We start from the raw sequence: 27,273 nt of genomic DNA, 5'->3' as shown, positions 1-27,273 counted from the left end.
TACAGCCCTGTTTATAGCTGAGCAAGTAAGCTCTGTTTAAAATAAAACAAAAATGAAATTTTTGATGCTGGATTTACTACCATACTGAGAATGGCATTAAAATGGAGGGATATATCTGTAACAAAATAATAACAATCCTACGGATTTGAGTCTGTATATGCATTACAGTTTATGGAGGAGGCTTCAAGGAAGGACAGATGCTTAATAAACTGGCTTAATAAACTGGCAATATTTTGACTCATCAATATTTTGAGTTCATTTAAACTGAATAAAGAAGAGTGTTCAGAACTGATTGCAATTCTTTACTGTTCCAAGTCACTTTGGTCTTTGCAACCCTTAGGTGTAGCTAAAAGTGGCTCCTGAAATATGAAGAAGACCTGCAACTTTTTTACCACAAAAATAATCTTGGGAAGATTTAAGTAATATCCCCATATTTATTCTGATAAATAAATGTTCTTTCCCCATCTACAAGGTAGAGTAACTGCAGGCATTGGGTGTACAAGGATATTCACACCTACAGGATTAGGCTCACTTGACTGCACCTTATACTTTGTAATGCCTCAGGGAGGGTTGTTTATCTTGCCTTACCCACCAACCTCACTGCCTCTTGTTCCTGATATCTTAATTAAGAATTCAGCTTGGAATGGTTCTTCCCACTGGGTTACAAACCTTGAAATTAAATTTGGATACATTGGTCATAAGGCTCTTGGTTTTACAAATCAGTATGTATGTAAAGGTGAGTATTTAAAAGGCTCTCTTTAGAAACTGTCATTTCTTTCTAAGTGTAGCTGTTGGAGTGCAGGTCTGGAGCTAAGAGAATATTTATGTAGGTGATAATGTACTTAGCTGTAGAATAAATAATGGAATAAACTTTTTACCAGCATAGGTACTTCAGTGACTTTCATGGAAAGGTTTCAAAGCAGAGAAAAATTTTAATTAACTGATCTTTACAGCATGTTCTGATGTCGGTTTTATTCTTCTTATATTTTGATATGGGAGGTAGAAGCAGCAATGTGTTAGTTCATAAACTCCTGTATGGTTTTAGACACAAATTGCCTTAAACTCAGCAGTTTAGATGACTCACCCAGAGTTTTGCTCATTTAGGGGTAAATGGTTTGTCAGAAGTGGAGTGGTAGAAGCTGCCAAACTTAGCATGTAACATGGATAATTTCTTGTCTCTTTAGCTTGTAGAGTTATGAATCCTTTTTTTTTCTTTTTTTTTTTTTTTCTTTTTTTTTTTTTTTTGCAGGTGATGGATGATTACAGTGTGATTGGTCGTTCATTGTTTAAAAAAGAAACAAACATCCAGATTTTTGTGGGTCTAAAAGTGAAACTGTCTACAGGAGAAGATGGAATAATAGATGGTGGTTTTGGACAAAGTGGTAAATTTAAAATCCGAATTCCAGGTAGGTGCTTAGCAGTTAACAAATACTAATCTATGTCAAGTGTAGAGGATCTTTACATACTGCAAGGTGAAGTGCTACCAGGAATCTCCTGAAGTTTTGAAATCAGCTCATACCCAGCTGGGGCAGTGATCTGGTGGGGACTGTACCTCTTCTGATTACATGATGGTGGCTGTGGCTTAGTGTGAGACTGAGTGGTTTGAAGCCACATCCCCTGTGTCAACAAACTCTGATCTCAAAATGACTTCTTGCTAAGTGGCAGTAACACAGAAATCATGCTGTGCCCAGAGAGGTTTGTGGTAATCTCTCCTCTTAATGTATGTATGATTTGCACCAGAGCCCTTCTGAACAAATAAAAGAAAGCAAACCTGCAATCATTTTTACCTGTAGCTGCCTATTAAGTATAGTATATTGGATGCAAGTTCCTTAAATTGGCTCTGTTCTGCATGTTATTACCTGACTTGCCTTCAAGCAAAAACTGTGTGATAAATGGGGTTTTGGACATCTTGAGAGTTTTTGTATTGCTTGTGTCTCCTGGCTTCATAATATTATATATGACTGTATTTTCATCCTTGGTGAATTACAGGAAGGATTTATGCCTCCTTAGGTTAGAGCATGGGAAATGATTGGTGCTAGAGTTTATAAGTGTCATTTACTGGGTTTTTTTTTCTTCCTTCTTTTGAGGCAGGAGAGTAGTTCTGAGCCTTTTCAAAAGGCAGTAGTAGGTGTTGCATTTAACTCAGATTGCAGGATAAGATTTTAAGGATACCAGGCAGTACTTTTGTATTTCTGTTTTGTCTTCAGCCCATTTGTCACTAGTTAATCCCCCATCCTCTTAGGGAGATGAGCAAGATTACTTCTGTTAACAAGTGGAGAAAAGAAGTTACAATGTTCTATGGCAGCAAACAGTCAACATAGCAATTGATCTTCAGAGAAAGGTGAAGTTTCCAGATTCCTTGCAGAGGATGGACTGTCTTTCCATTTAGAGTGTGATACAACTGCTCTGATTTTTCCCTCTGCAAGTTTCCTTTCTTACTCTTATTACAGGATAAGAATTTCTGACTGTATAAAATATCTCATGTGTTCTATCCTAGCTGTACTTCTAGTTTGGTCACCAAATTCTAGATTTTGCAAATAGGTCTAAGAGCCTAATTAACAAGCACACTTCACATTTAAAGAATAAGTTTGCACCAGATACGTGTTTGCTTTGTTTTCTGGTATAGAAGAGATTGTAGGGATTCACTGAGGTACTTTATGTAGACAATGAAATCATGCATAGATGACCTTAGAGCTGAAAAGCTGAAAATCAAGATGGTGTCTTGCTTAAAAATATAATTATGTAATCTTCTTAGTAGCATTTCTCTCCTGGAGGCAAAAATCTGATGAACAGAAAGAACAGGAGGGTGGCATTTACACTGCCATGTCTACTTTTTTGGATGGAGGAAATGGTTCTTCCTGGGACTGAGAGAAGCCTTTTAAGGAGTCTCTGGCACCCTTGTGGATTTAAGCAGGAACTGTAATTGTGAACCAGCAGTTACATTGAGAAAATTGTGTATAGATTTAGATAATGGCATTTTGCTGTCTGTTGAGTTAGTGGGAAGAAATGATACCTTTCACCATTATCTAATCTTGGTTACACTCATCAGATGTTTAACAGCAGACCTTGAAACAGAGGACCCTTTATGGTTTGCTCTTTCAATGAGAAGAATATGTAGCAGAATGCAGAATTTAATACCTTTCTAAGGTAGGCAGAATAATACAACTTAGTTTACTTTGCTTTAGTCTGGGTCAAACTTGGGTGCTCTCGTTGTCTGGAAAGAAAAGGCACTAAGTTAAATTAAATCAGGTTGAGGGCATGAAGGAATGGAAAAGAAGCATAGAATTTGAAAGAGCCTAAAAACCTGTCTCTTTAAGAGTTGCAGAGATTTGTGTGTAGGGGGAGGGCCATTGCTGTGATACTGCTTGAGTCAACTGCAGTTCACATTCCTTTGTTAGATCAGTGTTGCTTTTTTAATGTCTGCATCCTGTTTGTGGGTTGGGATTTTTTTTAATTTAGCTGGTCAGACTTCTCTCTCCCTTACCCCCACCCCATTGTTCATCCTTGCCTCCTCTCATACAGTCTCTTATATCTTTTTGGGTGGACCTTTGTCTAAATTTTTCTAAAGTTATTTTTCTCTGATTCCTTCAAAAGTGTATCAGGCAGTGGGAGTGAAGGGAAGGAAATGTCCAGGTTGAAAACTGCCTTGTACTGCCTCAGCCTGGCAGTCCATCAGCCCTCTCATATTTAAAACCAGTCAACCTCTGGAACTGAGTTAGCTTGTTCAGCTAGTTGACCTGATGATAGCTGATGGCTGGTTTTAGAAACAAACCTCTCCATGGCAGTAAAATTCAAGGAGATGAGTCAGAGATTTGTGTCCTGACTGCTAAGGGTAATAATAGACCATGGCACATCTTAGGGTGCTGCATGGTCCCACTGAGACCCACAGCACCCACTCACACGAGCAAGTGTTGGGCTCCCCAAATGTTCTTCTGTGCTCACTTGGAAATGTCTTGTGCCTGCTAGAGATCAGCCTGGGAGCATTGTCTTATGTCATCTGTGGGCTGAAACTTGGCAGAACATGACTGGGAATGGCAGATTGTGGATCTGTTTCTTACTCTGGCACTTCTTGTGTGCAGCAATAACTCAGATACTTGTGTCTGCTCTTCTGCCTTGTGAAATGGGGATAATTGCTATCCACTCTGGAAAAAAACCCAAAATAATGAAATTCCTGATTTAGATTTATTCCAGGCTTAGAGCATTAATTTTTCTTGAAAAGACATAATTATCTTTCTTTAGAGTACAAAAAGCACATCTAGAGTACAGCATGCAATTGGAAGTTCCTCAGTTGCTGAAAGATGTCAGTATTTTGGAAGAAATTCAGGGAAGAGCAGCAAAAATGCTGGAGAGGCTGAAGGGATTGATTTATGAGGGAAAGAAGATGAAAAGAAAGCATGAAACTTGGCTAATTGATGTCTAAGTGGGAGATATTATTATCCACAAGTATTTGAAGAACATAACAGAGACGAATCCCTTAGGGTGGTCCAAGGAGGTGGAAGCAAAGCCTAATAACATGAAATAAAGTGAAGTGTATCTTGACTATTGAGAGATGTTATTTAGCAGAGATGTCTTGCACTGCCAGATCATCTTTGCAGAGGAAGATGATGTATTCCAGTTTGACAATATTCATGTGTAGTTTGCCTGGATGCTTGCTAGTGAAGGGTAAAACAGGCAGGCAGTAGGATGGTGGGTGGAAGTACAATTTATTTTTCATTTCACTTCTGATTTTGTGTCCAGGCATGCTTTTATTGCTTGAATGACAAGGTATAACCTACCTTCTAGAATGTTTGCAGCAGCATCTAAAAGAAAAAAAGTATTTGCTGGCAGATCTGCTGTTCTGCAGGCTCAGTTGTGGAGCTGTTTGCACTTTAACTGAAGGCAAAGTTTCCAGGCCTGTTAATTAACAGGATGACACTTCCTTTCCAGACTAGTTGCATGATCAAATGTATAAAAAGGGGGACATAATCTCTAAACTCACAGGAGTTTTACATAGTATAACAAGCTGGTTAAAAAGCAAATGGGATTTCAAAGGCAATTTAAACTACACTGCTTTTAAAGTTATGCTTTGTGTGGATGAGGGAGCAAGCTGCTGATGGGGCACTGCTTGCTGAGGTGGGTGATATGTGGCAGCTCTTTTAGTTGTAAATGGAACACTATATAGGGTAAATGAGTGAAAAGTATTGTTCAGGAGCAAGTTTGGGGAGGCAGGAACTGTATGTTTGTGTCTTCTAAAGAAGATAAAAGCTGACAATGACAGTCTTTGGAAAATGCTCATTTCCACATACCTTGCACCAAGAATGTTGTGCCAGTTGATAAGACACTTAAAGGAAAGTTCAGCAAATCATTTGAATAGTACTAATTGTGGATATTATTTAACTGTCTCTCATCCAAGAACTGACCCTGTAAAACTGTGCTTGGTTTGCAAAATTGTGATCTGTTGCTGTGTGTCTTGACATCTTCTAAAATATTAACTTTAGATATGCCAAATTCTTTGGTGTTGGCTCATTGCATTTGTTTTGTGCTTGATTATTGTAAAACATAGCAACTTTTTAAATCTAATTGGAGCATGTGTGATATGAGGCATGGTTCACTTTCCTTTCTGTCTAATTTCTAGTGAAGTGTTCATCCTTTCTGAGGCATTGCAATGTCTTTGACTGCCATTCTCCTCTTTTTGACTAAAAATTGCTGTACATGACTAAAAGAGTTACCTTATTTCTTAATGCAAAAGAAGCAGTGCATATCTAACACTCCTAAGAGCTGAACACATTTCTGGATTGAGCAAATTTCAATGTAATAAAAGGCACTTTTCATAAAAAGAGATAAAAATGAGAATATTGGAGTATAAGCTTTGTGGCTTCTGTTCTTTTTAGCCATACAGGATAACAGGAGTTTTAAGTTTCTTAAAACAGGTGAAAACAAACTAGTTTATTACTTTGTCTTTTGTTGCCAGTAACTTTTTGCCTTATGCTTGAGAGAACAAGTCCATTTCACTGTTTCCACTGTTTGTCATGGTAAGAGGAATTGAATGTGCCATAAAAGTCTGTTCTGAATTAACAGCACAGGTCTTCTCCCTAACCCAGGACACAGTACCTCTGGCCTCCTGCAGTGTTGGCATAACATGACATCAGGTGGTCAGAATTCAGCTAAGTGTCATAGTGTTGAGAATTCCTTGTATTTTTACATGTGAAATTAAGGGTAGAAATGCAGATTGTTTCCCCCTCAGCATATTGTGGATTTGGTGCATATTTGGTGTTTTTATATTTTGCCACTTTTTTTCATTGGATAAGATTCCACACTGGCTTTCAAAGTGCTTAGTGACATGGTTAAGATCAAATAGCATGAGGGAAATGAAAGTTATGTAAAGATTGAAAAATACAACAATAAAATAATGTGTGTATCACATTGGCTTCTGTGACCTCCTCCTTAAGACGTATCTTAATTGTATTCTTTTTTGATATTTGATTTTTTTTTCATTACTATTCAAGGCATATGTGGCTTTGTCCAGGTAGGTCTCAACACACCAACAGAGCTGACATTTGTGGAATATTACTTTCAGGGGTTTGGGTTTTTCTTAATAGCTGCAAGAGGAAAGCTTTAAATAGTTGACTGTAGTTAATGTCATATTCCCAATTCTATAATTTGGAGGGCACTCCTTAGTGACATCAGTAGGAAAGGGGCAGCCTGAACCTTTTCATTGCACTGAGAATAATTAAACATGCTGTCACTAAGCAGCATACCTTTTTTGTGGGAGATCTTGACATTTGGAATTCTTTGCTTGTGTTGCATTAGAATAGGATAATCTTTTCTTAGGCCAAATGGAATTTAGGCACATTTAATGTCCTTGTTTTCCCAGCCTGGCTTCTCTTTTAATAAAGGAAAATAAAAAATTGTTGGCTGCAAGGGTCTGGTGGGTTGCCATCCCTGTCAGTATCAGGTGAAGCTGAGCAGGATTTCAGTCAAGAGGAAAAACAAAAGCCCAAGGGCAAAGAAATCTGTGTAGCTGTGTTTTATTTAAAAGCTGGAGATTAGCTCTGCTTGTTCTTTCACAGTCTCTTTTCCCCTACCCTCTAAACCAAACAAAACCTAAAATCCTTAAGGGGTACTTCAGGCATAAATCTCCTTCTCTGCTTTTTGTGAAAGTTGGCTGGTGTAGTATGGACAGAGGCTGACAGACAATTGTTGCCAGAGAGGCATCACTTCCTTTTATGATCCCCTCTTGAGCAGATTACACTTCAGTGATGTGGAAGTCCTGGTGACCACATAGGAACTAGGAATTTGTACTGCATTTGCACAAAAACACTGGCCTGAAGGAATCGAGCCTCACTCAGAAATTGAGTGGTGACATCATGTGATCCCATACTGACCTTTGAAGCTGAATAACCAGATTTATCAACCTTAGAGTGTTCTTGTGGAATCAAAGTCAAAATCTGCGTACATTCCTTCTGAATGAAGGCAGAAGTCAAGGAAATGTTAACTTACTAACTGCCTGTGTGCCTCATTCATGATAGGATTGGGAGATCCTGTCTTGTCTGCAGTGACAGAATTGCAGGATGGAATCTGAACTGAGAGCTCTGAAGGGGGGATGTGTTGATAGTGAGACTGGTTTCACAGGCAGCAGGTCACTGCACACTGGAGCAGATGCTGCTCCCAGGGGAGGTTATGACTCTTCTTTGGATTTGAAATTTCCATTGGAGTGTCTGTTCAGCAGGTTATTTTTCTGGGATCAAGAAGCCATGGACTACAGAATTATCAGGCATCAGGTGATGTTAGCAGTGTGCCTGAAAGAAGAGTCCAGCTCCTGTGTAAGCCCTTGTGTTGGGTACAGTATGGGTTACACAGCAATCCTCTGGGTCACTGAACAGAGTGAGAGGGAACCTTTTATTTTACTGCCACCCACCCTTTCTATTCCTGTGTGAGAGGAGCTTAATGGAAATGCAATAGAGCAATGGTGATTCTGCACCACATCATGTAACTGCAGTGTTTGCTACAGACCACACCAGCTCCCCTCAGGGCAGGGCTGTTGGGTGGCCCTCAGGAAGTTTTCCTATTGCTCTGACCAGTCCTGCCATGGCTGTAAAGGGCAAATGTGTACTGAACCCTTTTTGCTCCTCTGAGCAGCAAAGCACCTCACACTTGCACAAGTGTGAGCTCAGCCCCAAATCAAACTTCAGGTATATTAAAAAAAAAAAAAAAAAAGTTTCTTAATTAGATCTCCATTGTGAGATGCATTATGATACTAGGTCTAATTGAGTGATTACATTCCCCACACTGGCACATGCAAGGAAAACTTTGCTGGTTTTGGTGATGCTTTGTAATTGACCTGTTGTCCTGTACTGAGGGATTTTTTTCCTCCTCAGTGAGTAACCAACTCCTTTATTTTTTCCATTTCACTGGAGTCCTGCTATAAATATGAAATTAATTATTTATGCTATTTATGGAAAAAAAAATCCTATTAAGAAAATAAAAAGAATTCCAGCAGATGGAATTTGTTTAGCCATAGTGTATCCTGACTTCTACAGATTCTGCTACTTGGGAAAGAAAAAAAAAAAAACACAACCAAAAGAAGCCCCACTTACTAATCACTTGCATACATTTTCTTTTCTTAATATTTGCTTCTAGTCTCCATTGAGCCTCCCCTCACTTTGACCAAGTTTTTGCTGATGCTCTCACCTTTCTCTGCTACCCCATGCCAGTGACAGCTTGGTTTGCCCTCAAATAATTCTACCAGCATTTTCAGGCTTCTGTGGGGATGTGCAAGGTAGAGGTGATGATTTTTTTCTGGCCTGTGGATGTTCTAATGATGCAATATTGTAAGCTCCTGAAAGGGAGGGCTGAAGGGAAAATCCAGTCTAGCTCTGTGCCTGAGATTGCCCTCTGCAGATGGAGGCTGTTGGGAATTGAGCTGCCAAAATAGTCTGCTCCAAGTGCATTCTAATTAAGTTTCCTATTTTGCCTCCAAGAACAGCAATTGCTGTACTAGTTATCCTGAAGTTAAGTTTCAAATCCCCGTTGCAAAATAGAAAGATGCTATAATAGAATTTATTTATCTTAATTTGAGGATAAAATTGGGATCTGATAGTGTGGGAAGAGCTTGGGAGACGACTGTGGGTTTTTACAAGTATTTTTGAAACTGAACAGTTGTTGTTTCAGTTGGCAGTAACATTGGTAGTCAGCTGTCCAAAGTACTCAAGATAGTAAGCCCCCAAAGAATGATTTTCTTTTTATTAAAAGAAAAAAAAAATCTGTAGATTGTTTCTTTTCTTAGATAAACTTAGGTCATATATAAGATTCTCCTAAGCCACAAGAGCTAGATACATAAATTAAACAAACTGAGATTTGCACTCAGTTGCATGTTTTTAGGATCTGGGATTTCAAAAGAGGTGTACTTATCTTGAGATTTGTGGTAAAACTGAGAGCTGGAAATGCTGCTGTGTATAATAACCTTACTTCTGTGTAGAGTCTCTTGTGGTCGTAAGTCTTTCCAGTTAATCCAGGCTTTGTTATTTTGGAGGAATGTAGTTATTGTGGAAAGTTGCATTCCCTGGGAGAAAATAGGCATCTTGTACATTTAGGCCTGTTACTTTGCTGAATTTTGAATAATTAAAGCAGCAGCTGTAAGCTCTTGGAGCCTCTTGCCCAGTCCAGCTCTCTGGCAGGGCATGTCTGCAGCCACACAGCTCCAGCTCCTGTATTTGTTCTCTGCTTGTATTTGCCATCACATCACCATTAACTTGCTTGGGCACCATTTCCAAATTATCTAATACCCTTTGGCTCCTTGCTACTGTTATGTCAACTGTCCATTGGGCTTCATGAGTCTTGATGCACGTGCTTAGGAAATCCTTGGTTCAGTGGGGCTCCTTTACTGAAGGTTACCTTTTTGGAGGAAAAAAATCCAATGTGGGGGGGGAGACAAAATTAAATATTCAAAATGAGGAACTGAATGAGTTTATTTCCCCTGTAAAAGCAATCCTACCCTGTTTTGCACATGTGATGGTTCCATAAATGCACAACTGCAGAATAGAACCATATTCAGGCTTTAAAATTTCTGCTGCATTTTTATTTTGGATATTTTTCATTTTAAGTGGAGATGCCTTGCACAGTCACTATAACCCAAATATCCTGTTCCTTACAGACCAAATTCTTCATCTCATTTTGGCTTCACTGGGTTTATGCTGCTGAAGTGGCAAACAATTTGGATTAGAAGACATCATGGAATAACATAATTGCTCTTACTTTCATGAAATAGTACAAAAGTTTAGTGTACTACACATCCTGCAAACAAGAGCAGGACACATGTGCTACCTTCTGTCTGTTTTTTGTTGTCCTTTTAGGTGTTTCATTTTGCAAATTCACTACACACTTGCTGTAATTTCAAATGTGAAAACTTTTTTTTTTTTCTTGAAAAAGAATATAACTAACAGAGGGTTTTATTATGTGTCTACAGAGTTTGGCTGAGCAACCTTAGAGCATAAAAAAATAATAATTTGGTAATATCTTGTATCTCCTAGAACAAATGGGAATATGTTTTGGTTTGGGTTTTTTTGTTATTGATTTTTAATTTATTTTCTTTTAATTCTCATATACTTGCCCTTTGTAAGTTTGGGATGCTTCCATGAGTGCCTTGGTAAAATGTACAGAAGGAACAAAACACAGTTTCTTCAGAAGAGTGACAAAATGTCATAAATATTTGTTGGTTTACTGCTGCTCAGTTAAGCATTGTCCTTGTGGGAAGGAAGGGCCCTTTTTCTTGCTGAGTGTTTAGCTGATGTCAGTAGAGCTAAATGTGAGGGATTTAGGTACATGGCCAAACTGCCCAAATGTGGCACTTTTTAAAGGGATCCTTAAATTCTCCAAAAAATATGCAGAGGATATGCACAATTTATAATTGCTTCTTTAGATGATTAAGGTGGAAGCTTACTTTGAAGAGGTTTTGGTGGGAGATGACTGAAATACTCTCCAGACAGGTGTATTGAGGATTTCAGGATGAGCTATCAGGAGGAACTTGCTCTGTCCTATTTGTAATGGGCAGCTTTCTTCAAGACCTTTTTTGTTTATGGAGAGAAAGAGAGTGGAAGCCATGAATCCAACTTTTGTGTTCCTAGGTCTGTAGTTTATTTACGCAATACCAAAGAAGGAATTATTTCCTTCATCTTTATTTCTTCTTTCTTTGTGTGCAAAATGGGATGCTAGTTTTTGGATGTTACAGTTCTCACTCACAGCTTTGCAATATTTGGGTGGAAAATACTTAGGTTACAACCCTTTACATAACTTTGATCCTCTCAAGTCTCCACAAGGGTCACTGATGCATTCAGGTTTCCCCCTTGCCATGAAATTTCTCTCCTTTTCTGTAAACTGTTTGTGCTCGTTTACTTGATTCTGATCGTTCATCCCCTGGGCCTTTCACCTTCCCTTTCCACCAGTGTTTGTTCTGGTAGCTTTTTGAAGTCTGAGTAAAAACACACACCACAGGGGCTTCCTGGAGGCATAGAGCTTTGTGGTTTGCAAATTGTGGAGTATTTGAAGTATTGACTCTCAACAGTGGCCAGTGCGCAGTGTATGAGAACTGTTGTGTGACAAGGACGTTAACCTTGAGAGCCTGATCCATGTTTTGAGTTTGGGGACAAAAAAAATAGTTGTTCTTCATAGTGTGCATTGATTTCAAGGAAGTCCCTGTAAAGCAGTCTTTGGTTTGTGTTTTCACAAAGGGATTTGAGTGTTTAATAAAGGGTAGGAAATAACTGGAGCTTCAATAGACGTGTTTTCACAGGAGGACTCTGCTGTAACATGATTTTGTATAATGTTATACATAAGCAACAAAAGCATTTCCTGCCTGTAGCTACAATATTGCCACATTAAAAAATCCTCAAAAAACACTTAGTCCATGGAATAAGTTATAAGAAAAGTAGAGAAGACCATCATCCTGCTTTAGAAAAGTCTTTCATATAGTATCTGAAGTTGTAACTTCAATCCCAAGGGCTCTATATTGCATGCTTTTGTACTATGTGTTTTATGACAATATTTTTTCAAACCTCTGAGCCCTCAATTCCCCTCACTGCTTTCCCCTCATCTCTTTCAACTATTCCAAATTAGCAAATCAAGATAATTAGGTGATTCAGAGAACCTGTTCTTTCCTGTTACAACTGATGAGGTACGCAGTTTGATTATTTTGATGTTTTACCCTCATCCATTTCTATTCTCCTGTCCCCATTCAATTCTCTTTCTGTTTGGCCATTTTCTTACTTCTGCACTCCCTTTCCCTGATCTTTCCCACACAATTCAGAGCAGCTTTTTAAGGTTTTTTTTTTTTTTTAGAGGGATACATATATATATGTATGTGTATGTATGTATATGTATGTAGATACATGCAGAATCATGAACCAAGAAAATGCCACCCCTTTGATAACTGCCATCCCTTTTATTACTTTGTTGTTCCATCCTAAACTGTGTGATTGTATGTAAATGAAGAACATTGTGCAGTGCAGGCTTTTGCTGAGCACTTGAGGATTTTTAATTCAGTACAAGTTTGCTGCCAGGTATGTATTTACTCCTCAGCACATTTGTTTACTTCTCAGTTTTCTGCCTGTGAAAGAACAGCATTCTCTCTCCCTAGTTGATGTATGGATGAGTTAGGCAAGGGACTGTTTTCCTGCTGAAGTATCAGCTCATCAGGTGTGTAATATGTTGGTATTACAACATGAATGCAGCCTGAAGAATATGCATTTGTTTTCTTTATTATTGCAATGAATTATCTTTTCAAGCTCCCACAATGGTAACACAGGCTGTGCCAAGCTGCATGTGCCAAGCATAAGAGAAAAAGATGTTTTTTGAGGACTGAAAATGTGCTAAGAAATGCAAGTTCCTGCTGACAGGAGAGCAAGCTGTATATCGTGAACTGGGGATTTTCTTTTCATGGCTCATTACAATTGATTGTTCTTACAAGTGCCTCCTCAGAAGATGTTCAAAGATTATAGTCCCTTTGGAGTTCATGTGGAAATTGATGCCTGCTTCCCCAATCCTGGACTTTTTTCCCCTAGTTTTTCTTCGTATTTTACTTGTTATGCTCTGAAGTGAGTAATTTGAGGACATAATGTAATTGGATTTAGTTGTGGGTTTTATTTTTCTATCTTGAAATTGTGCACATTCAGAGCAAGATTGACTTATTCAGTAAATTATCAGTGTTTTTATTTTTTACTTGAAGTGAAATTTAAGCTTCAGTTTATTGACCCAGGCTCTCTGTTGAGCTGCTCTTCCTTTTAAGAGAAGTTGAATATTTTAAACAATATTTTTCTATTGACCAAGGCCAAATAGAAAGGAGTTTTTTTTGTGAAAATACTCAAATACGTATATAATTTAATATTTGACAATTTTTTCCTGTGAAAAATCAAATTAATTTCTCATGTCTGTGAAAATAATACAGCTTGACTATTTCTGTTCAGTTGATCATTGTGCAATTCACTAGTGTTTAATCTTAAATATGTGATTAGATTTCAGAGTAAATGTATGCTGGAGCAAAAGCAGGAATTTCTTTTAGAACTTATTTCTTATAAGCACAGGAAAAAGAAGTTTTATTTGGCATTTGGAAAAAATTATAGGTAGATTAACAACAGATTTTAAATGTCATTTCTCTGTAAGATTTTGAGCTTTAATAAATACCGATTATTGTAAGAAGACTATGCTGTAGAGTTTTGCAAATGAGTTTGGTTGAATAACCTTATTTTCTCTAATCATCATAAAGAAAGGGTGGATTTGTAGTATACACAAATGATTGCTTTTTGTGTGGCTAAGAAATGAGAGAAATCTTGTAAACAGGAGGAAGGATCTGTGCTATTCAGACTCTGAAGTTTCCTAGGTTTGCTTGCTGATGGTTGGGAATCCTCTATTAAAGACCTGTTGACTGTCTCTGTATTTAAAGCTTTTACTCTTATATTAATACTAGGTTTTGATTTCAGGACACACATACATCTGGGTTACAGGTAGAATAAGTGGAAGCATATTGTGGATTCCCCACTACTTTCATTGAACCAGGTAGAATTGGCTTGGGGAGTAGAAGGAAGAGACCATCTGTAAGCAAATTGATGGAGGGTATTTCAGTCCAGCCCTGCTGATTATTTCTAATTGAAGCTGTCTGAGCCAGTCTTAATACAATTTAGATATCGCCAGCCAGGAGGATTTTATTTATGGAACAGGGCCTGTTGAAACTTCCTCCGACCCTGGAGAAGCTGTGAATGGGAGAGAGCTGATCAAGCAGGCATGCCTGGCTAGCGTGTGCATTTCTTTAATAAGGCAGGGATTGATGTCTTTTGCAGTTCAGGGGTTAGATAAACAGCAGTCCCTGGGTTCAAGGCTCTCCATGTTCAGTTGTTTGTTTATACGGATCTCAGAAGGTTAGCTTAGCCTCCTTGACATCCCCAGGGAGCTTTCCTGACCATGCTGTAACCTCGGCTGCTCCAAAGCTGCTCAGGAGGTGTCGCATCGCCTTCTAGGAAACCAACTGGCTGAGTGGGGTGTGCAGCTGGGACCTGCTCTCAGACAAAGGTAGATGCAACCAGAGTGGTTGGAACACTGGCTCTGTCTTCAGGAACTCATAAATAATTTGCATGTCTAGTGTATGTAACCACCGTGCCTTCATCCTGACACTTGATGTTTGCACACAAAGATGCCTACTCAGGCTCTTACTCATTGAGTACTGAGAAATTAGTGACATACATGACTAATTCCTGCTTCTTTTGGCTTGACAATGGGAGCCTGTTAAATTGAACAGGATAAAGCCCAAATAAATAGGTAGCTGTGTTAATTTTTTGTTTAAAAAATTAGTGGTGGTTGAACATGTTGAACAATACAGAATTAAAGCATGCATCTTATTAGTCTCATTTCCATAGCTGATCTGTACTGGTTTTCCGCTCCTCAGAGGATGATGATGGTCACATCAGAAAGGAATGGTGCAAATTCATCTGGTCTTATTGCAGTGCTGCTCTGATGTGTAGAGTTGTTCTGGAATTTGAGGATGACTTTGCTCAGGGTTAGAAGTGTGTTTTATCACTTGTGGGACTGGCTGATTTTAAATTGTGACATGTTACGAAGTTGGCTTAAATCCCAGAATTTGTTGAATTAGTTTTTGCTGATTTGATGTCCGCTTATTCATACTTCATTATTCTGCAACACCTTCAGTCTGTAACCATGCAGACCCAAACAGACATTAATAAACAGGCTGCACACCTACAGCACAGTTTGTGAAATATCCTCTGTACAGAGGGGTAAACTGAGGCACAAACATGGGCTGTTAATGGCTCCCTTGAGGGAGCAGAGACCTGTGCAGACCCTTCCTGTCTTGTAGCCCCCAGTGCTGTGCTGCTTGACCTGCACTGTCTTCGTTTCCTTGAGATCAGTTTGTGCACTCCTGGAGCTTCTCAGGAAACCTGAACTTTGTCTGGTGTTCTCAAATAGGACAATGATCCTAAAGTATCCTGTCCTGAACAAATCCATATGGATGGCATCCCAGCTGAAAGGTGTTCAGAGTGGGGGGGAGAGGTCACTTGCATGCTGGCTGAGGTTTCAAAGTGCCAAAATATGAACATCTTGTCGTTCTTAAATAATGTGTGGGGTCTGACTTCAATGTTGGGTTTCGTATTTAATCAGTATTAATATGATAACAGGAATGTGGCAACTGAAGCGAACACAAAGAGATTATCTTCTTAGCCAAATGCATCCATTAGCTGGGAAATATAGGTTTCTATTAAATGAAGCGGACAGATGGAGTATTGGAGGTGACTGAGAACAGGAGGGGGAGGGGGATAAGAGGTGAAAGTTGAGGTTTAGAAAATCTCTATAAAAATAAAAACAAACCATCCATCTTGATGGCTGGCGTTTTACCCTCCCGGTGCACTTTCAGGATGGTGCTCCGATTCCTATCAAGAGCATTATGCTGAAATTCAATCTAACAGAGCACTTACTCCTGCCAAACTCTGGCTCAGCAACTGCTCCACGCCCCCAGAAAGAACTGGCTGACAAAGCTTCAAATACAGGACAGTGTTGTGCCATCTTCAGGAAAGCTGCTGCTTCAAGATCCCAGGGGAAGACAGATTGGATCTTGTCCCTCTAGTTTGTTGGATTTTTTTTTTTTTTTTTTTTTTTTTTTTTTTTTTTTTGTTTTGTTTTGTTTTGGTTTTTTTTGCTGGAGAAGCGTGTTGGGGAAACAAAATCATGTTCCAGCATTTCAGAGCAGTTGTAAAGTAAATTATTCATCTCTCTGTGTGTATGTATAGGAACCCTGATCTCATAACTGTTGTAACAATGTTTATAACCAGTGTTTGAAACCTAGGTTATAATAGTATAAATAATTTTAGATAATGTAGATAACAAGAAGAAAATAATATAATTAGAATTTTACAAGGTGAACAATTCACTAAGATAGATGGAGTAACACAATACATTAAAAAAAATAAATCTGTAACAGCACAAACATGACACTGGTGACAGGAAACATCTGCATTGCCAACCATCCCTGGGCTGGCCACAGCCTCACATCTGCACCACCAGCCTGGGAGTGTGTGCACTCCATTGTATGAGTGCACATCAGACCCTCTGTTCTGCCACAGAGCTTTGGGTTATTTTCTTTGGGCAGTTTGTATTGGTTTTAAGTCTATTAGCATTTTATTTGAAAATTAAATTGAAGAAGCCATGTAGGATAGTGCTGCTTAGGAGGAGTGGACTAAGTGTGAACAAACTGTAGTTAATTTTTTTGAAAGCTGTTTTGAATTGGACTTAACTACTGTCATGGCAAATTCTGCATGTGAGCAGTGAGAGTCTGGTTGGCTGCAAACAGTTTTTCTTTGCCCTTTCTTATCTTTCATCCCATTTTGATTTTGTTGCCAGTGATTATTCCTCCCCTGGACTTTGAGGAATGTGTCAAGCTTCCTCTGACTAAGCTTTATGTGAAGTTTTAGATTTGGTGATGGTGGGGAGCAGGAGAGGAAAAACTATGTGACAGTAGGAAATTTTGGTGTTTCCAGGCTTCACACAGTTTTGTAAATGAATTTTATATTAATTTTACTTAAATTCACTCTTTTTGTCTGCATTACTTCTACTTGATTTTTCTCTAAACCCTTTAGGTGTTGACAAAAATGGGACACATGGGCAGGTCCAGAGTGGAATTCTCTTGATCCTTTACACTTGGCTCACTGTCCATCTTTAAGCCATTGCCAAATTAACAGTGACTGGTTCATTTGGGCAGAACAAACCAAATGTTATTACCGTCTCTGGATCCAAGAAGATTTTAGAAATTAAACTTTAAAACCAGATTGAGTTTGTGTTTTCCTATTGTCCATGTTGTTCCTTGTTGGTGGTGTGTTCCCAGCAGGGAGCTGTGTGCTTTGCTGCCTTCGTGAGAGGGTGCAGGAGGTGCAGAGCCATTTTTCAGGCTGTCCTGTCATTCCTGCTTGGGAACCTGACACATGGGCCTAACTTTCTTGCTTGTGTTGTTTTTTTAGCAGGGAGGGAGGTGACTGAGCAGCTAGCCCCTTGACAGGGCAGTTTTAAAACATTCATAAAACTTTTATTGGGCTGCCACCCTTACAGATAAATATTTTCTGAGTTTATGGGCTTATTTTAAGGATCGAAGCTTAATAGCAGCTTTGTAGCTGTATCTGTCCCCAAAATAGCCCTTTGGCAAGCCCCATTTCTGGAGGCTGCCATAGTTTTCTAGGTCTTTGGAGTTTCTTCATCACTAAATTATTGCCCTTTTGCCTCCTTCCTGCTTTGTCTGACTGAATGTGACCAACTGCTAAACAAGTCTTTCCCCCAGCCTTGCTGAAAGCTGATGCTGTGTGGCCATATTTGGTCATCATGAAAGGAGAAAGATTGCAGCAGTTATAAATTAATTTATTTTATTAAATTGGGTTTGTTAGACCTGTTTTAATTGAATCTTACTTATCAGTCTTTTCTTAATGCTGCATGTGATTTTAAGATGGTACAGGCTGGTGGCATTTCAGACATGTACTGGCACTTTTCAGGCACTTTCTCAATGTGCTTCCACAAATATAAAAGCTTTACAACTCATCTCGGCATTAAGAGGGGAAACCAGTGGGCTTGCAGCCAAGGCTGTACAAAGGAATTCTGTATATAGTGTTTGGAGGAAGATGGAGCTGCAGTTGGAGCATCCCTGCCATTTGATTTCACTGTGTTATATCCAAAGGGGTTTCATGGGTTTCAGAATGGGCCTTTGCTCAGCACTGGCTCAAGACAGGGTGTGCATTTTGGCTGCCCTGGGAGAGCCACGTGTGATTCCCATATGTTCCAGCTCCTGAAAAGGGAATGTTTTCAGCACCTGGAGCACTGCTACATATTATAGTTTCTTTGCATCCCAGTACAGTTGCTGATCTGTCTTCTTTTCTTACCAGAAACAGTTGTAATACCTAAAGGAAAGTGTGTGACTTTTTTCATTTGCTTATCTGTGTTTTATGACACTATTTCCAATGACTGATTTCCTGAAGAGCAAACTACTGGCACATGGTATTGGATCATGGCATTTTTTGTCTCATCTCAAGTTTTTTGGGGGTGTGAGTCTTTTTCTGGGCAGAAAGCCCTTTTCCAGCATATGTGATTTTGGTCCCTCAGAAAATGCCACGAGTAGGAAACAGCTTAAAGTTTGGGTTCAGGGGTACTTGTGAAAGATTGGTCTGTAGAACTGACAAAGATAAAACAGCAGCTTCAGGAAAACTGAAGAGATTAAAATAGGCTTTACCTCCCTTAGGAGGGTCATTTGGTCATAACAGACATAAAAAAAATCCAAACCAAAACAACCCGCTTGCTTTATTTTGGGTGAGGTTGACAATTTATATAGTCAGGGAACTCCCTTTTCCAGACCAGTCACAGTTCAGCAATACATTTTCTGGTTTGGGGTTTTTTTCTTCTAAAAATAGGAATATCTATTTTTGTACAAAACAATGCCCTGAGACTTCTGTTTCTGTATTTCCATGACTTCTGTTTTTCATGTCAGCATGTCTTGGGGCTTGTCCTAAGAATGGAGCTGATGTAATAATAATGGTTTTCGTTGTAGCCATCCGATTTGTTTCTTAGAATATGAAACTGTTTCCTTTTGCAGGACTGTTTTTCTGCAAGTTTTACACTGATGAAGGAAAAAAGCCTATAGGAGTTAGGAAAGTACTATTCCATGTAAAAATTAATTCAAACAGCTTATATATGGAAATAACTCAGCACAGTGTGCCTACCTCAGTAGAAGCAAAGAGGTTGACTTTTTTTTTCTCAGAAGACTGAGTTCTGGCAATGTGCACATTATATGCAGAGTTCTTGTCTAGGAAAATTCTGGGCAAAGCTGGACAGTTTGAATTTTTGTATATTCACATGTGAATTTTATTGCTATATCCATAATGTAAATATGAGTATAATGGACTGTAACTGTTTCAAGTCCTTTCTCTGACATTTGGTAGTGGTAGCTCCCAGCTAGTGCCTGTCTCATTTCAGATGGAGTTGATTCTTTTTTTCCTTTAGAAAACTGTGGAACAGAGATGTAGAGATACTAGATAAGCTGCCAGCAAATTTATGGCAGTACAGTGAAGAAGACTCTGGAGTTTTGGTTTAGCACCTCTAAGTCCATCTCCTGGAGCTTTTGCAGTGTGTTGTCTTTCAGGTTAGTTATTGGGTCAGCCAGAAGCCTGGTGGCTTTGACTGTTGGTAATTATTTTTTTTAATTGCTTGTCATAATATTATTTTTTTATCCACTGCACTAATTCTCTGTTGGGGATTAATCTTGAGAAAACTGGATGTTGTCTAATTCATAAGAGTTGTAAATGCATCCGAAAAGGTACAAAGGTACTTCCAGGAGATATCCTATCTTTAATTGAAATATTCTCTGGGTGATCTAATAATTTTCCATAATTATATATGCATCTTATTGTTGTAAGAACACAAACAGATCAAGTTTATAGCAAATACGACTTAATAGTTGTGGAGGTTTTTTACTCTTTCTTCCTGGTACCTTTTGATTGTGTTAAAAGAGGACAGGAGGTTTTTTGGTTTGTTGGTTTGGGGCTTTTGCCAGCAGCACTGAAATACTCACAGTTAGGCTAGCTCAGAGATACTTCTGATTCTTATTTGGCTTTTGAACTGTGTCTGTGCTTTCTTTTGTTGTGGTTTAAATTTCACATCACTCAGATATTAATGCTTCTTAAGGATGTAATTTACCTTCAACATGATTCTTCTTGCTGGTGTATGGATGGTTCAAGCCCTGTGGTTCTGATGGGAAAGTGTGAACTGCAGACAAGAGTTCCTGCTGTGGAAACAGAAATAGTGGAACAAGGAACAAATATGGCTTCAGGGTAAAAAATACACTTCTCAAGTTTTGTTGTAAAATAATTAGCCTTCTGTGGAGGAGCAGAGACCATAGAAAAAGCACAGGAGCTGCTCAGTTGCCTGTGATTTGACTTAAAGTTTATGACCTTGAGTAATGTGCCTGCTCAACCACACTTAACAAAAGCATATTTGATGAAATGTTAAACTCATGAATTACATCTCCACGGAAAGCCTTTTTTAAAATTTGTAAAATCAGAAATAAATCAACATTTTTAGACCTCAGCAGAGTTGTTTAAAAATGGAATTAAAAGGAACAGGCTGTTTCATCAACAATGACACTTTGTAAACTTACACAGAATGCATAGCTTTTCTTCAGGTTGAAAAACGACTCTGTATTCCAAGGTATTGTACAAAGAACTGTAGAATTAGGAACCCTGTTTTCTGAGTGAGGAACCTGAGACAGAGATGAAATAATGTTGTGAAATGATAGAAGCCAAAGAAGCAAAACTGCCTAGGCCTGGGTTTTATTAATTTCCAATCTAAATATCTGCCCATTAGGGCTGCAGAAATTTGAGAGTGTGACAATTGGAGGCTCCTGTAAGGCAGCATTTGTCCCTCTGTTTTCTTTGCTGTGAGCAGCAGTTATTGGTTAAATTGTCTCTCATTTCCACCATCAAAAGTGTAGTTACCCAGTTTATACTCATAAAACAGATTTTACTTATGAGAGAATAAATGTGCTGTCCCTACTCACACAGCAGCTAGGGCTTGTATCCCTTCCATAGGAGTGTCTGCCCAAAGTCTTGCATAGAAGTGGGAGCCTATTCTTCTCTCTTTATTGCTTTGTGAGTTTTATTTATCTGATTTAATGTAATATATTGAAATTGTTATTATTTATTTAAATTTTTTGGCAATTTTTTTATAAAGTAGTTGGGTACTACTGTGTTGAAACAAAAATAGGAAGTGTGTTCTTTGACTCAATGTTAGGATTACTGTATAACAATGAAAATACAGTTTTTATTTCTTGGAGAGCTTTTACCTTTGTTTTTCATGTATTAGGCATCACATCTGATGCTAAAGCACTGTATAAAACATCTTTGTTGAAAATTGGAAATTTCCCTGTAAAAGTGGATAGTTGGTGTTTTTGGGGTTATTTTTTGGGTCATAAGAAAGTTTGAAATGCATAATAGCTCTTAACATTAACTTTTCACTTTGTCCCTGGAACTTTTGAAGAGAGACTTGCATTTTTTGGCATTGGTCAAGTAGTCTGGTCTCGATAGACTTGCCATCTGTAGTGTCTTTGTATTAAGTGTTCCCCCTGGGGCTCCATCTTGTGTTTTAATTCCCAGTCTGTTGCTGATGTATGGGCTCTTCTGTTAAATAACTTTTATTTTCTATGCCATTATGCCTACATACTTTACTTGATTTGTGTTGCATACAGGGTGTTTTCCCCTTGTTGTGTTTGGAACTGGTTTGTAATAGGGTTATTGTTATGTAATTCTGACTGAAAGTTACAACTTCATCAACAAACACAAAGTGCTTGTTCTGTTTGAAAATTTGTCTTACATTCATCATGAACTATTTATCCATTTATGTGCTGGGTTTTACCATTTAAATAAAAGAAACCACTATTTCATACATGCTGCAATTTAGGAAGTATTAAAGATTCACTGGCATGTAGAGCACTTAACTGCTGTGAACACAAGTGAAGAGCTTCTGTAAACAATTGATTCAAGATTTCAAAATAACACAAGTGCTGAGAAAACTGCTGCACTCAACTGTACTGTCACATTTCCATGGATTAATGAGTTACTGTTTGTTATCTCAGTGATAGTGACTGTCTGAGTGCTCAAACCCCATCACAAAAGTGCTATAAATTCATAACCTCAGATCTCTCTCTGAATCCCAGTGAAGGTTTTGTAGTGAATACCATGTGCTGAGGAGCATTTTGCAGTTACTGAAGCTCAGCTGATAGGCACTGACTTGCTTCTGTGTCTGAGCTGTAAAATGACAAATGGTTGAAAAATATATCCTTTGTGCCAAGATCAGAGATTTCTGCCTGCAATTGTAGAGAGCTTTAGAGCAATTCAAGAAGATATTCAGATGTTGGCTGGAGAATACATTGTCTTCCAAGCTGTGAATATTCCACCAGTCTGTGACTCTACTTTTGTCACTGTTACTCATGAACTTACTGAGCTCAGCAATCCCTGGCCTCCTCATGCTTTCTAGTCTTCCTGCCTGTCTTTCTTAACCCCCAGCTTCATTTACACTTTTATCCTGCAGTGTCTGTGATGGAAAGATGTAAATATGAAAAGAATTCTTGGTCTGTAGAATCCATTACCTGGGTGTACCTGTGGTGGGCATGTTAGTGTGTAGATCTAGTCAGGCTTGCAGAACTGGTCAGTGGACTTTATCTGGAGCATGTTCAATCTATTTATCTAAGGAGGTAGTATTGCATGTAAATTTATTTCTGTAGTTTGTCCTTTTGAAATTACACTTAAAAATGCCAGAAGCTTTTTGAAATGCATGCTGGTTATGTTTGCCTAGGGATGGCTGCATGCTGCATCCAGTGCACATCACTCCAGTGTATACTGGATGATGTTTTGGTATTTAGGAAGATGCAGCCTGTTCTGTGTGCAAACCCTGACACACAAACACTCACTGTGTATATTGTGGCTGCACATCTTCAGCTTGTGTGGTATGATGCACACACTGGTGCACGCCCACACACTAAACCTTTGCAGGTCAAAAAGGGAGGATAAACTTTTGAACCCAGCTGCTGCCAAATTAACTACATGTGCAGGGACCACCAAAGCTGGGGTTACCGAATTGCAGAAGAGTGCTGGACACTGACACCCACATCTTGTACTGCAGGAGAGTGCTTGTTCTTCCCTTAGAGCCTGAAGGATGAAGCCTTGGAAACACGCCATCCTCTTTGCCCTTTCCTTGTCACCAGAAAGGACAGGCAGCAGTTTGGTGACTTCTCCCTTCGTTATGGAAATGGGACTGATACAGTAATCAGGATGCTACATATGGAGCTTTTTAAATTACTGCTCTTCAGTCTTTTGTTAGCCTTCATTATTCCTGAAGATTTTTTCCAAGTCATAAAAATGACATTTTTAATATGCAGAATTAAAAAAAAAAAACGCAATATGAAGAATACATTTTTGTCAATATGCTTTTACCTTTTAAACCAGTTATCTTAGTTTCTGCTCTAGGTATTTTAATTGGAGATTAACTACTGTTAAAGAGTGTACAAATTTAGGTAGTATATATTTGAAGTAGTAAAATAGGACTGAATAAAAGCTGGCAATAGAGTGGCCAGTCCATTATAATTTTAGATTGCAGAGCACAAACTAACCTTCATTTGAAGTCAGCACTGCTGACTGAGAGACTCTTCTAATGTTAAGGCCATTTTATTTAATTTTTTTTTTTTTGTTCTGATGAAGTTCTCTAGAAGTATACTTTGGAGTTGCAAGTTGAACAGGTCTTACCTGGAATTTTTGTTTTATTCCTGCTGCCTTTTTTTTAACAAGTTGTTGGGTCAAAGCTGGTGCATGCAAGTATAAAACAAAATGCAAAAAATAATTGTTTTATACTTCTTTTGACTTCTGCTAAAATGACCTTGGTGAGCTCCTTTTTTTGCTTGCTACAGGAAATAAGACCAATTCATTTCTGTCTGCTGATTGATAATTTCTCTTGCATCTTGAGCAACCTTGGGTACCACACAGGTTGTCTAAAATATGGTCATTCAAGACATGGATGCTGTTTTTGTTTCAGAGGGAGGGAGCTCAAGAGGCTGCTGCATTCTAACCCACCTGTCTTGTCTCTTGGGAAAAGTACCTGGTTACCTCCAAAAGAGAGGTTCGTGTCCTCCTCACACTATCCCATAGTTCTTCCAAGGATTCAAGGATGGCTGTCCTCAGGAAAATCTTGTTAAAAGACTTTTTTTTTAAATCTGTTTGGAAGGGAGTGCATCTTGTAGGTTTTTTAAACACTCCGAATTTTCTTTCTCCTTAAAGTTTTTACTAAAGGTTGAATTTTAGCAGCATAAGTATTAATGTAAACTTCCTGTAGATCCATAGCCTTGATGAACTACATGTAAAACACACTCTGTTATGAACCCTTTGATGAATTCCCTCATCAGTGTGCAGGATGAGGGAATGCTGCTGCTTCATTTTGATCCCTGAAAGTGCAGAAGCCTAATAAAGCTGGTGCTGGCTGGACCATTCCCTTTTGCAGCTCCTCAGTCTGCAGGACATGGAGAGCTTTAGAAGGATAAGGCTCAATATTATGGTGTGCTGCAGCCTTTTCCCTCTGTTCCTGCCTGTAAGGAAGGAACCTGGATAAGATAGGACCTTGGGCTTGACTTAGCATGGTGTAATTGTCTCTGTGTTCCTAGATTTGCACAGCAAAGCTGTTATTGGCCAGGCTGTGCCCTTTTTCCATGATACTTCCCCAGTCCTTCCCTTTTCTTGTTTTTTTGCTTTTTCTTTTGCTTGTTCTTGTTTTCCTCCTCCTCATAAGGAGGAAAGGTTTGAACTAGATTTGCCATAATTCTGCTGCAAAATCAGTAACAGCTGTTGGAATTGTAAATGGCTTTTTGGTTGCCATCACAGAACCTGCAGTTGATCAACTCTGCCCTGAGCAATAACTGGAGACATCAGAGCTCTAAATAGAGAACACAGATGGGTATGGGAAGGGACGGAGTTTCCTTTTACTGGATGACTTTTTAGATGCTGTGAAGTGCAGAGTTGACTGGAGCAGTGTCATAATGGGAGCTACCAGAGAAAATGTAATTTGAATAGGAATATTTCTTAAATTATCCCCTTTCAAAAATCCAGTATTCTAGGAATACTCAGTGGGCAAAAGATACTCCATGCTTTTGTTGGGTTACTCTACAAGTTATTTTTAATGATAGGCTAAATAAGTTCCTGTGTTGTCTTTGAGTAACTTAAGATATCATAAGCATTGATATGTTAATACATGGCAAACGTTTAACAATTATTTGTCAAGACAAATAAGTCTTCAGATCTGACAGCCCCTGCTCCTGAAATGGCCTGTATTAGAACCTAAACTTAATGAAATCAATAGTCATCACACAAGATGCTGCCTTTGTGGTTTTGGTAATGGGGCTGATTTATTCTTGTTTGTGTGCTTTGGCTGGTCATATTACATCTTCTGTAATTTAATTTTCCTCTCCTTCAATGCTGCCTTTTACTGCACTCCCTAGAAACACTGTATTTATTTGTGGGAGTTGGATTTTTTTGCAGTGCAAGTCAGAGTGAGTTGTTGTGTTGGAAATGTGCAGTGGCTCTTCAGTCCAGGTTGTGGCACAGAGCTGGGTTGGATGTTGTACCACCCTGCAATGTAAGTTGTGAACCTTTTCCCTTTCACAGCTGAATTTGGACCCAGACACTCAAACAGATTTGCATTGGGAATCTTGTCCACTAGATTGCTGTAATTTGTTCTGTTCCAGCCAACCACCTGTATCAGGACACTTGTTCATAATTTCTGCATGGAGCCCTGTGAATTGCCTACACCTTATTTCTAAACAGTGTGATCAGCACCTGGAAATGTCAGGAAGATGAAACTGTTTTGGGGTGGTGGTTCAGGAAAGCTAAACTCCTTCAGCCTAAATATGATCTGCTTCCCTGGACTTGGACAGAGGCTGTACCTGCTTTCTGATATTTTACTTGACTGGTTTTTAGAACAGTCTGTGCCCCAGGAAGAGTGTGATGAGGAAGGAAACCCAGCCCTTGGGTGCTTGCCTAGAAAAATGGAAGTATTGCTGTGGCATGGATAGAGGTATTAAGTTATTAATATGTGCTAGGTCTGTGTCACTGTATCTTTGCAGCTTATGCTATCTCATTTAAAGTCTGATTTGCTGTGCCTGTCTCTTTATAAACATCATTGCTTACGTTCAACTTGGCTGCCATTGCTGTTTATTTGGACCCTGAGTACTATAAAGTAATTATTAGAAAACACTGACTTTTATATTCCAAGTTTTATTTCTGTTCTTTGTATTTACTCTAAAAATGCATGAAAAGATTGAACTAAATCTTGATATTTAGGAGGGAAATATAAATAAATTGTTACTTTTAGAATAATGCTTATATCCTTTTTAGGCATTTTTATTTGTAGAGTGGACTGATGACTTTGCATTTTTGAAATTAACAATATTGAAGCAGCTTACAGAGTCCCATTCTGCAAATCTTCCCCCCTCCTTTCTGATGATTATTGACTAATTTATTTCTATAAGAACATATAAAAATATTGTAATTAAATAATACTAAGAAAATCAAGTTAAGGCTCAGTAGTGTTCTCCCAGCATGTGAAAGGCATAGTGTCTTAATTAAAAGAAATGCAGGAAACTTAGTTATTGGAAAGTATTTTTTACTGCTAGAGGATTTGTGGGTGACTAAGAAATTTATAGACTTGAGTTTTTTATTTTTTAAATAAAAGCCAGATACATGTCTTCATCGTTTGGCTTGTTGACTCAATTTACTTGGATGGAATTTTTCAACATTTAAAACAAATTAAAATTCATGAATCATTTGTGCTTAAAGGCACAAACTTTTTTAGATACAGCAGTTAAGACTTAACTGGTTACATACATAAATACTGTTTTGGATATGCAAATTTTATACCTGCTTCCTTAAAAAATGCAGATGAAAGTTTAAATAGTTGGGATACAGCTGTGATTACCCGTTATAATTATTGTGCTTAAATAACTGTTTATATTAGTATTGTATTGTCTTTCTCTCTTGTTTCCTACAAAAGCAGTGACCACTTTGCAGAAAAGCTGTGAAGAAAACATTCTACCATAGCAGAAGGCAACAGCATGGTTTGTAAAGCTGTTCTGTGCTGCCTCAGTTGCAGACTGCAATTTCTTGGTACTCAGGTTTTTCAGTTTTGATCTGTTGATCCATATTCACTCTTGAACTCAGGTTTTGCTGCTCTGTGCTG

The 27,273-nt window shown here is 38.5% G+C and overlaps 1 protein-coding gene across 1 annotated transcript in view; it reads left to right on the top strand.

Moving 5' to 3' along the window:
• EEFSEC (eukaryotic elongation factor, selenocysteine-tRNA specific) overlaps nt 1–27,273 on the top strand; it is a 120,253-nt gene that overhangs the window by 76,349 nt on the left and 16,631 nt on the right. The window contains exon 6 of the mRNA XM_079316595.1: nt 1,250–1,406. Coding sequence (XP_079172721.1) covers nt 1,250–1,406 — 157 coding nt within the window. The remainder of the gene's footprint in view (nt 1–1,249; nt 1,407–27,273) is intronic.

Source organism: Erithacus rubecula (genome assembly GCF_903797595.1).
Source record: "Erithacus rubecula genome assembly, chromosome: 13".
NCBI lineage: Eukaryota > Metazoa > Chordata > Aves > Passeriformes > Muscicapidae > Erithacus > Erithacus rubecula.
This window is presented reverse-complemented; position numbering and strand designations above follow the sequence as displayed.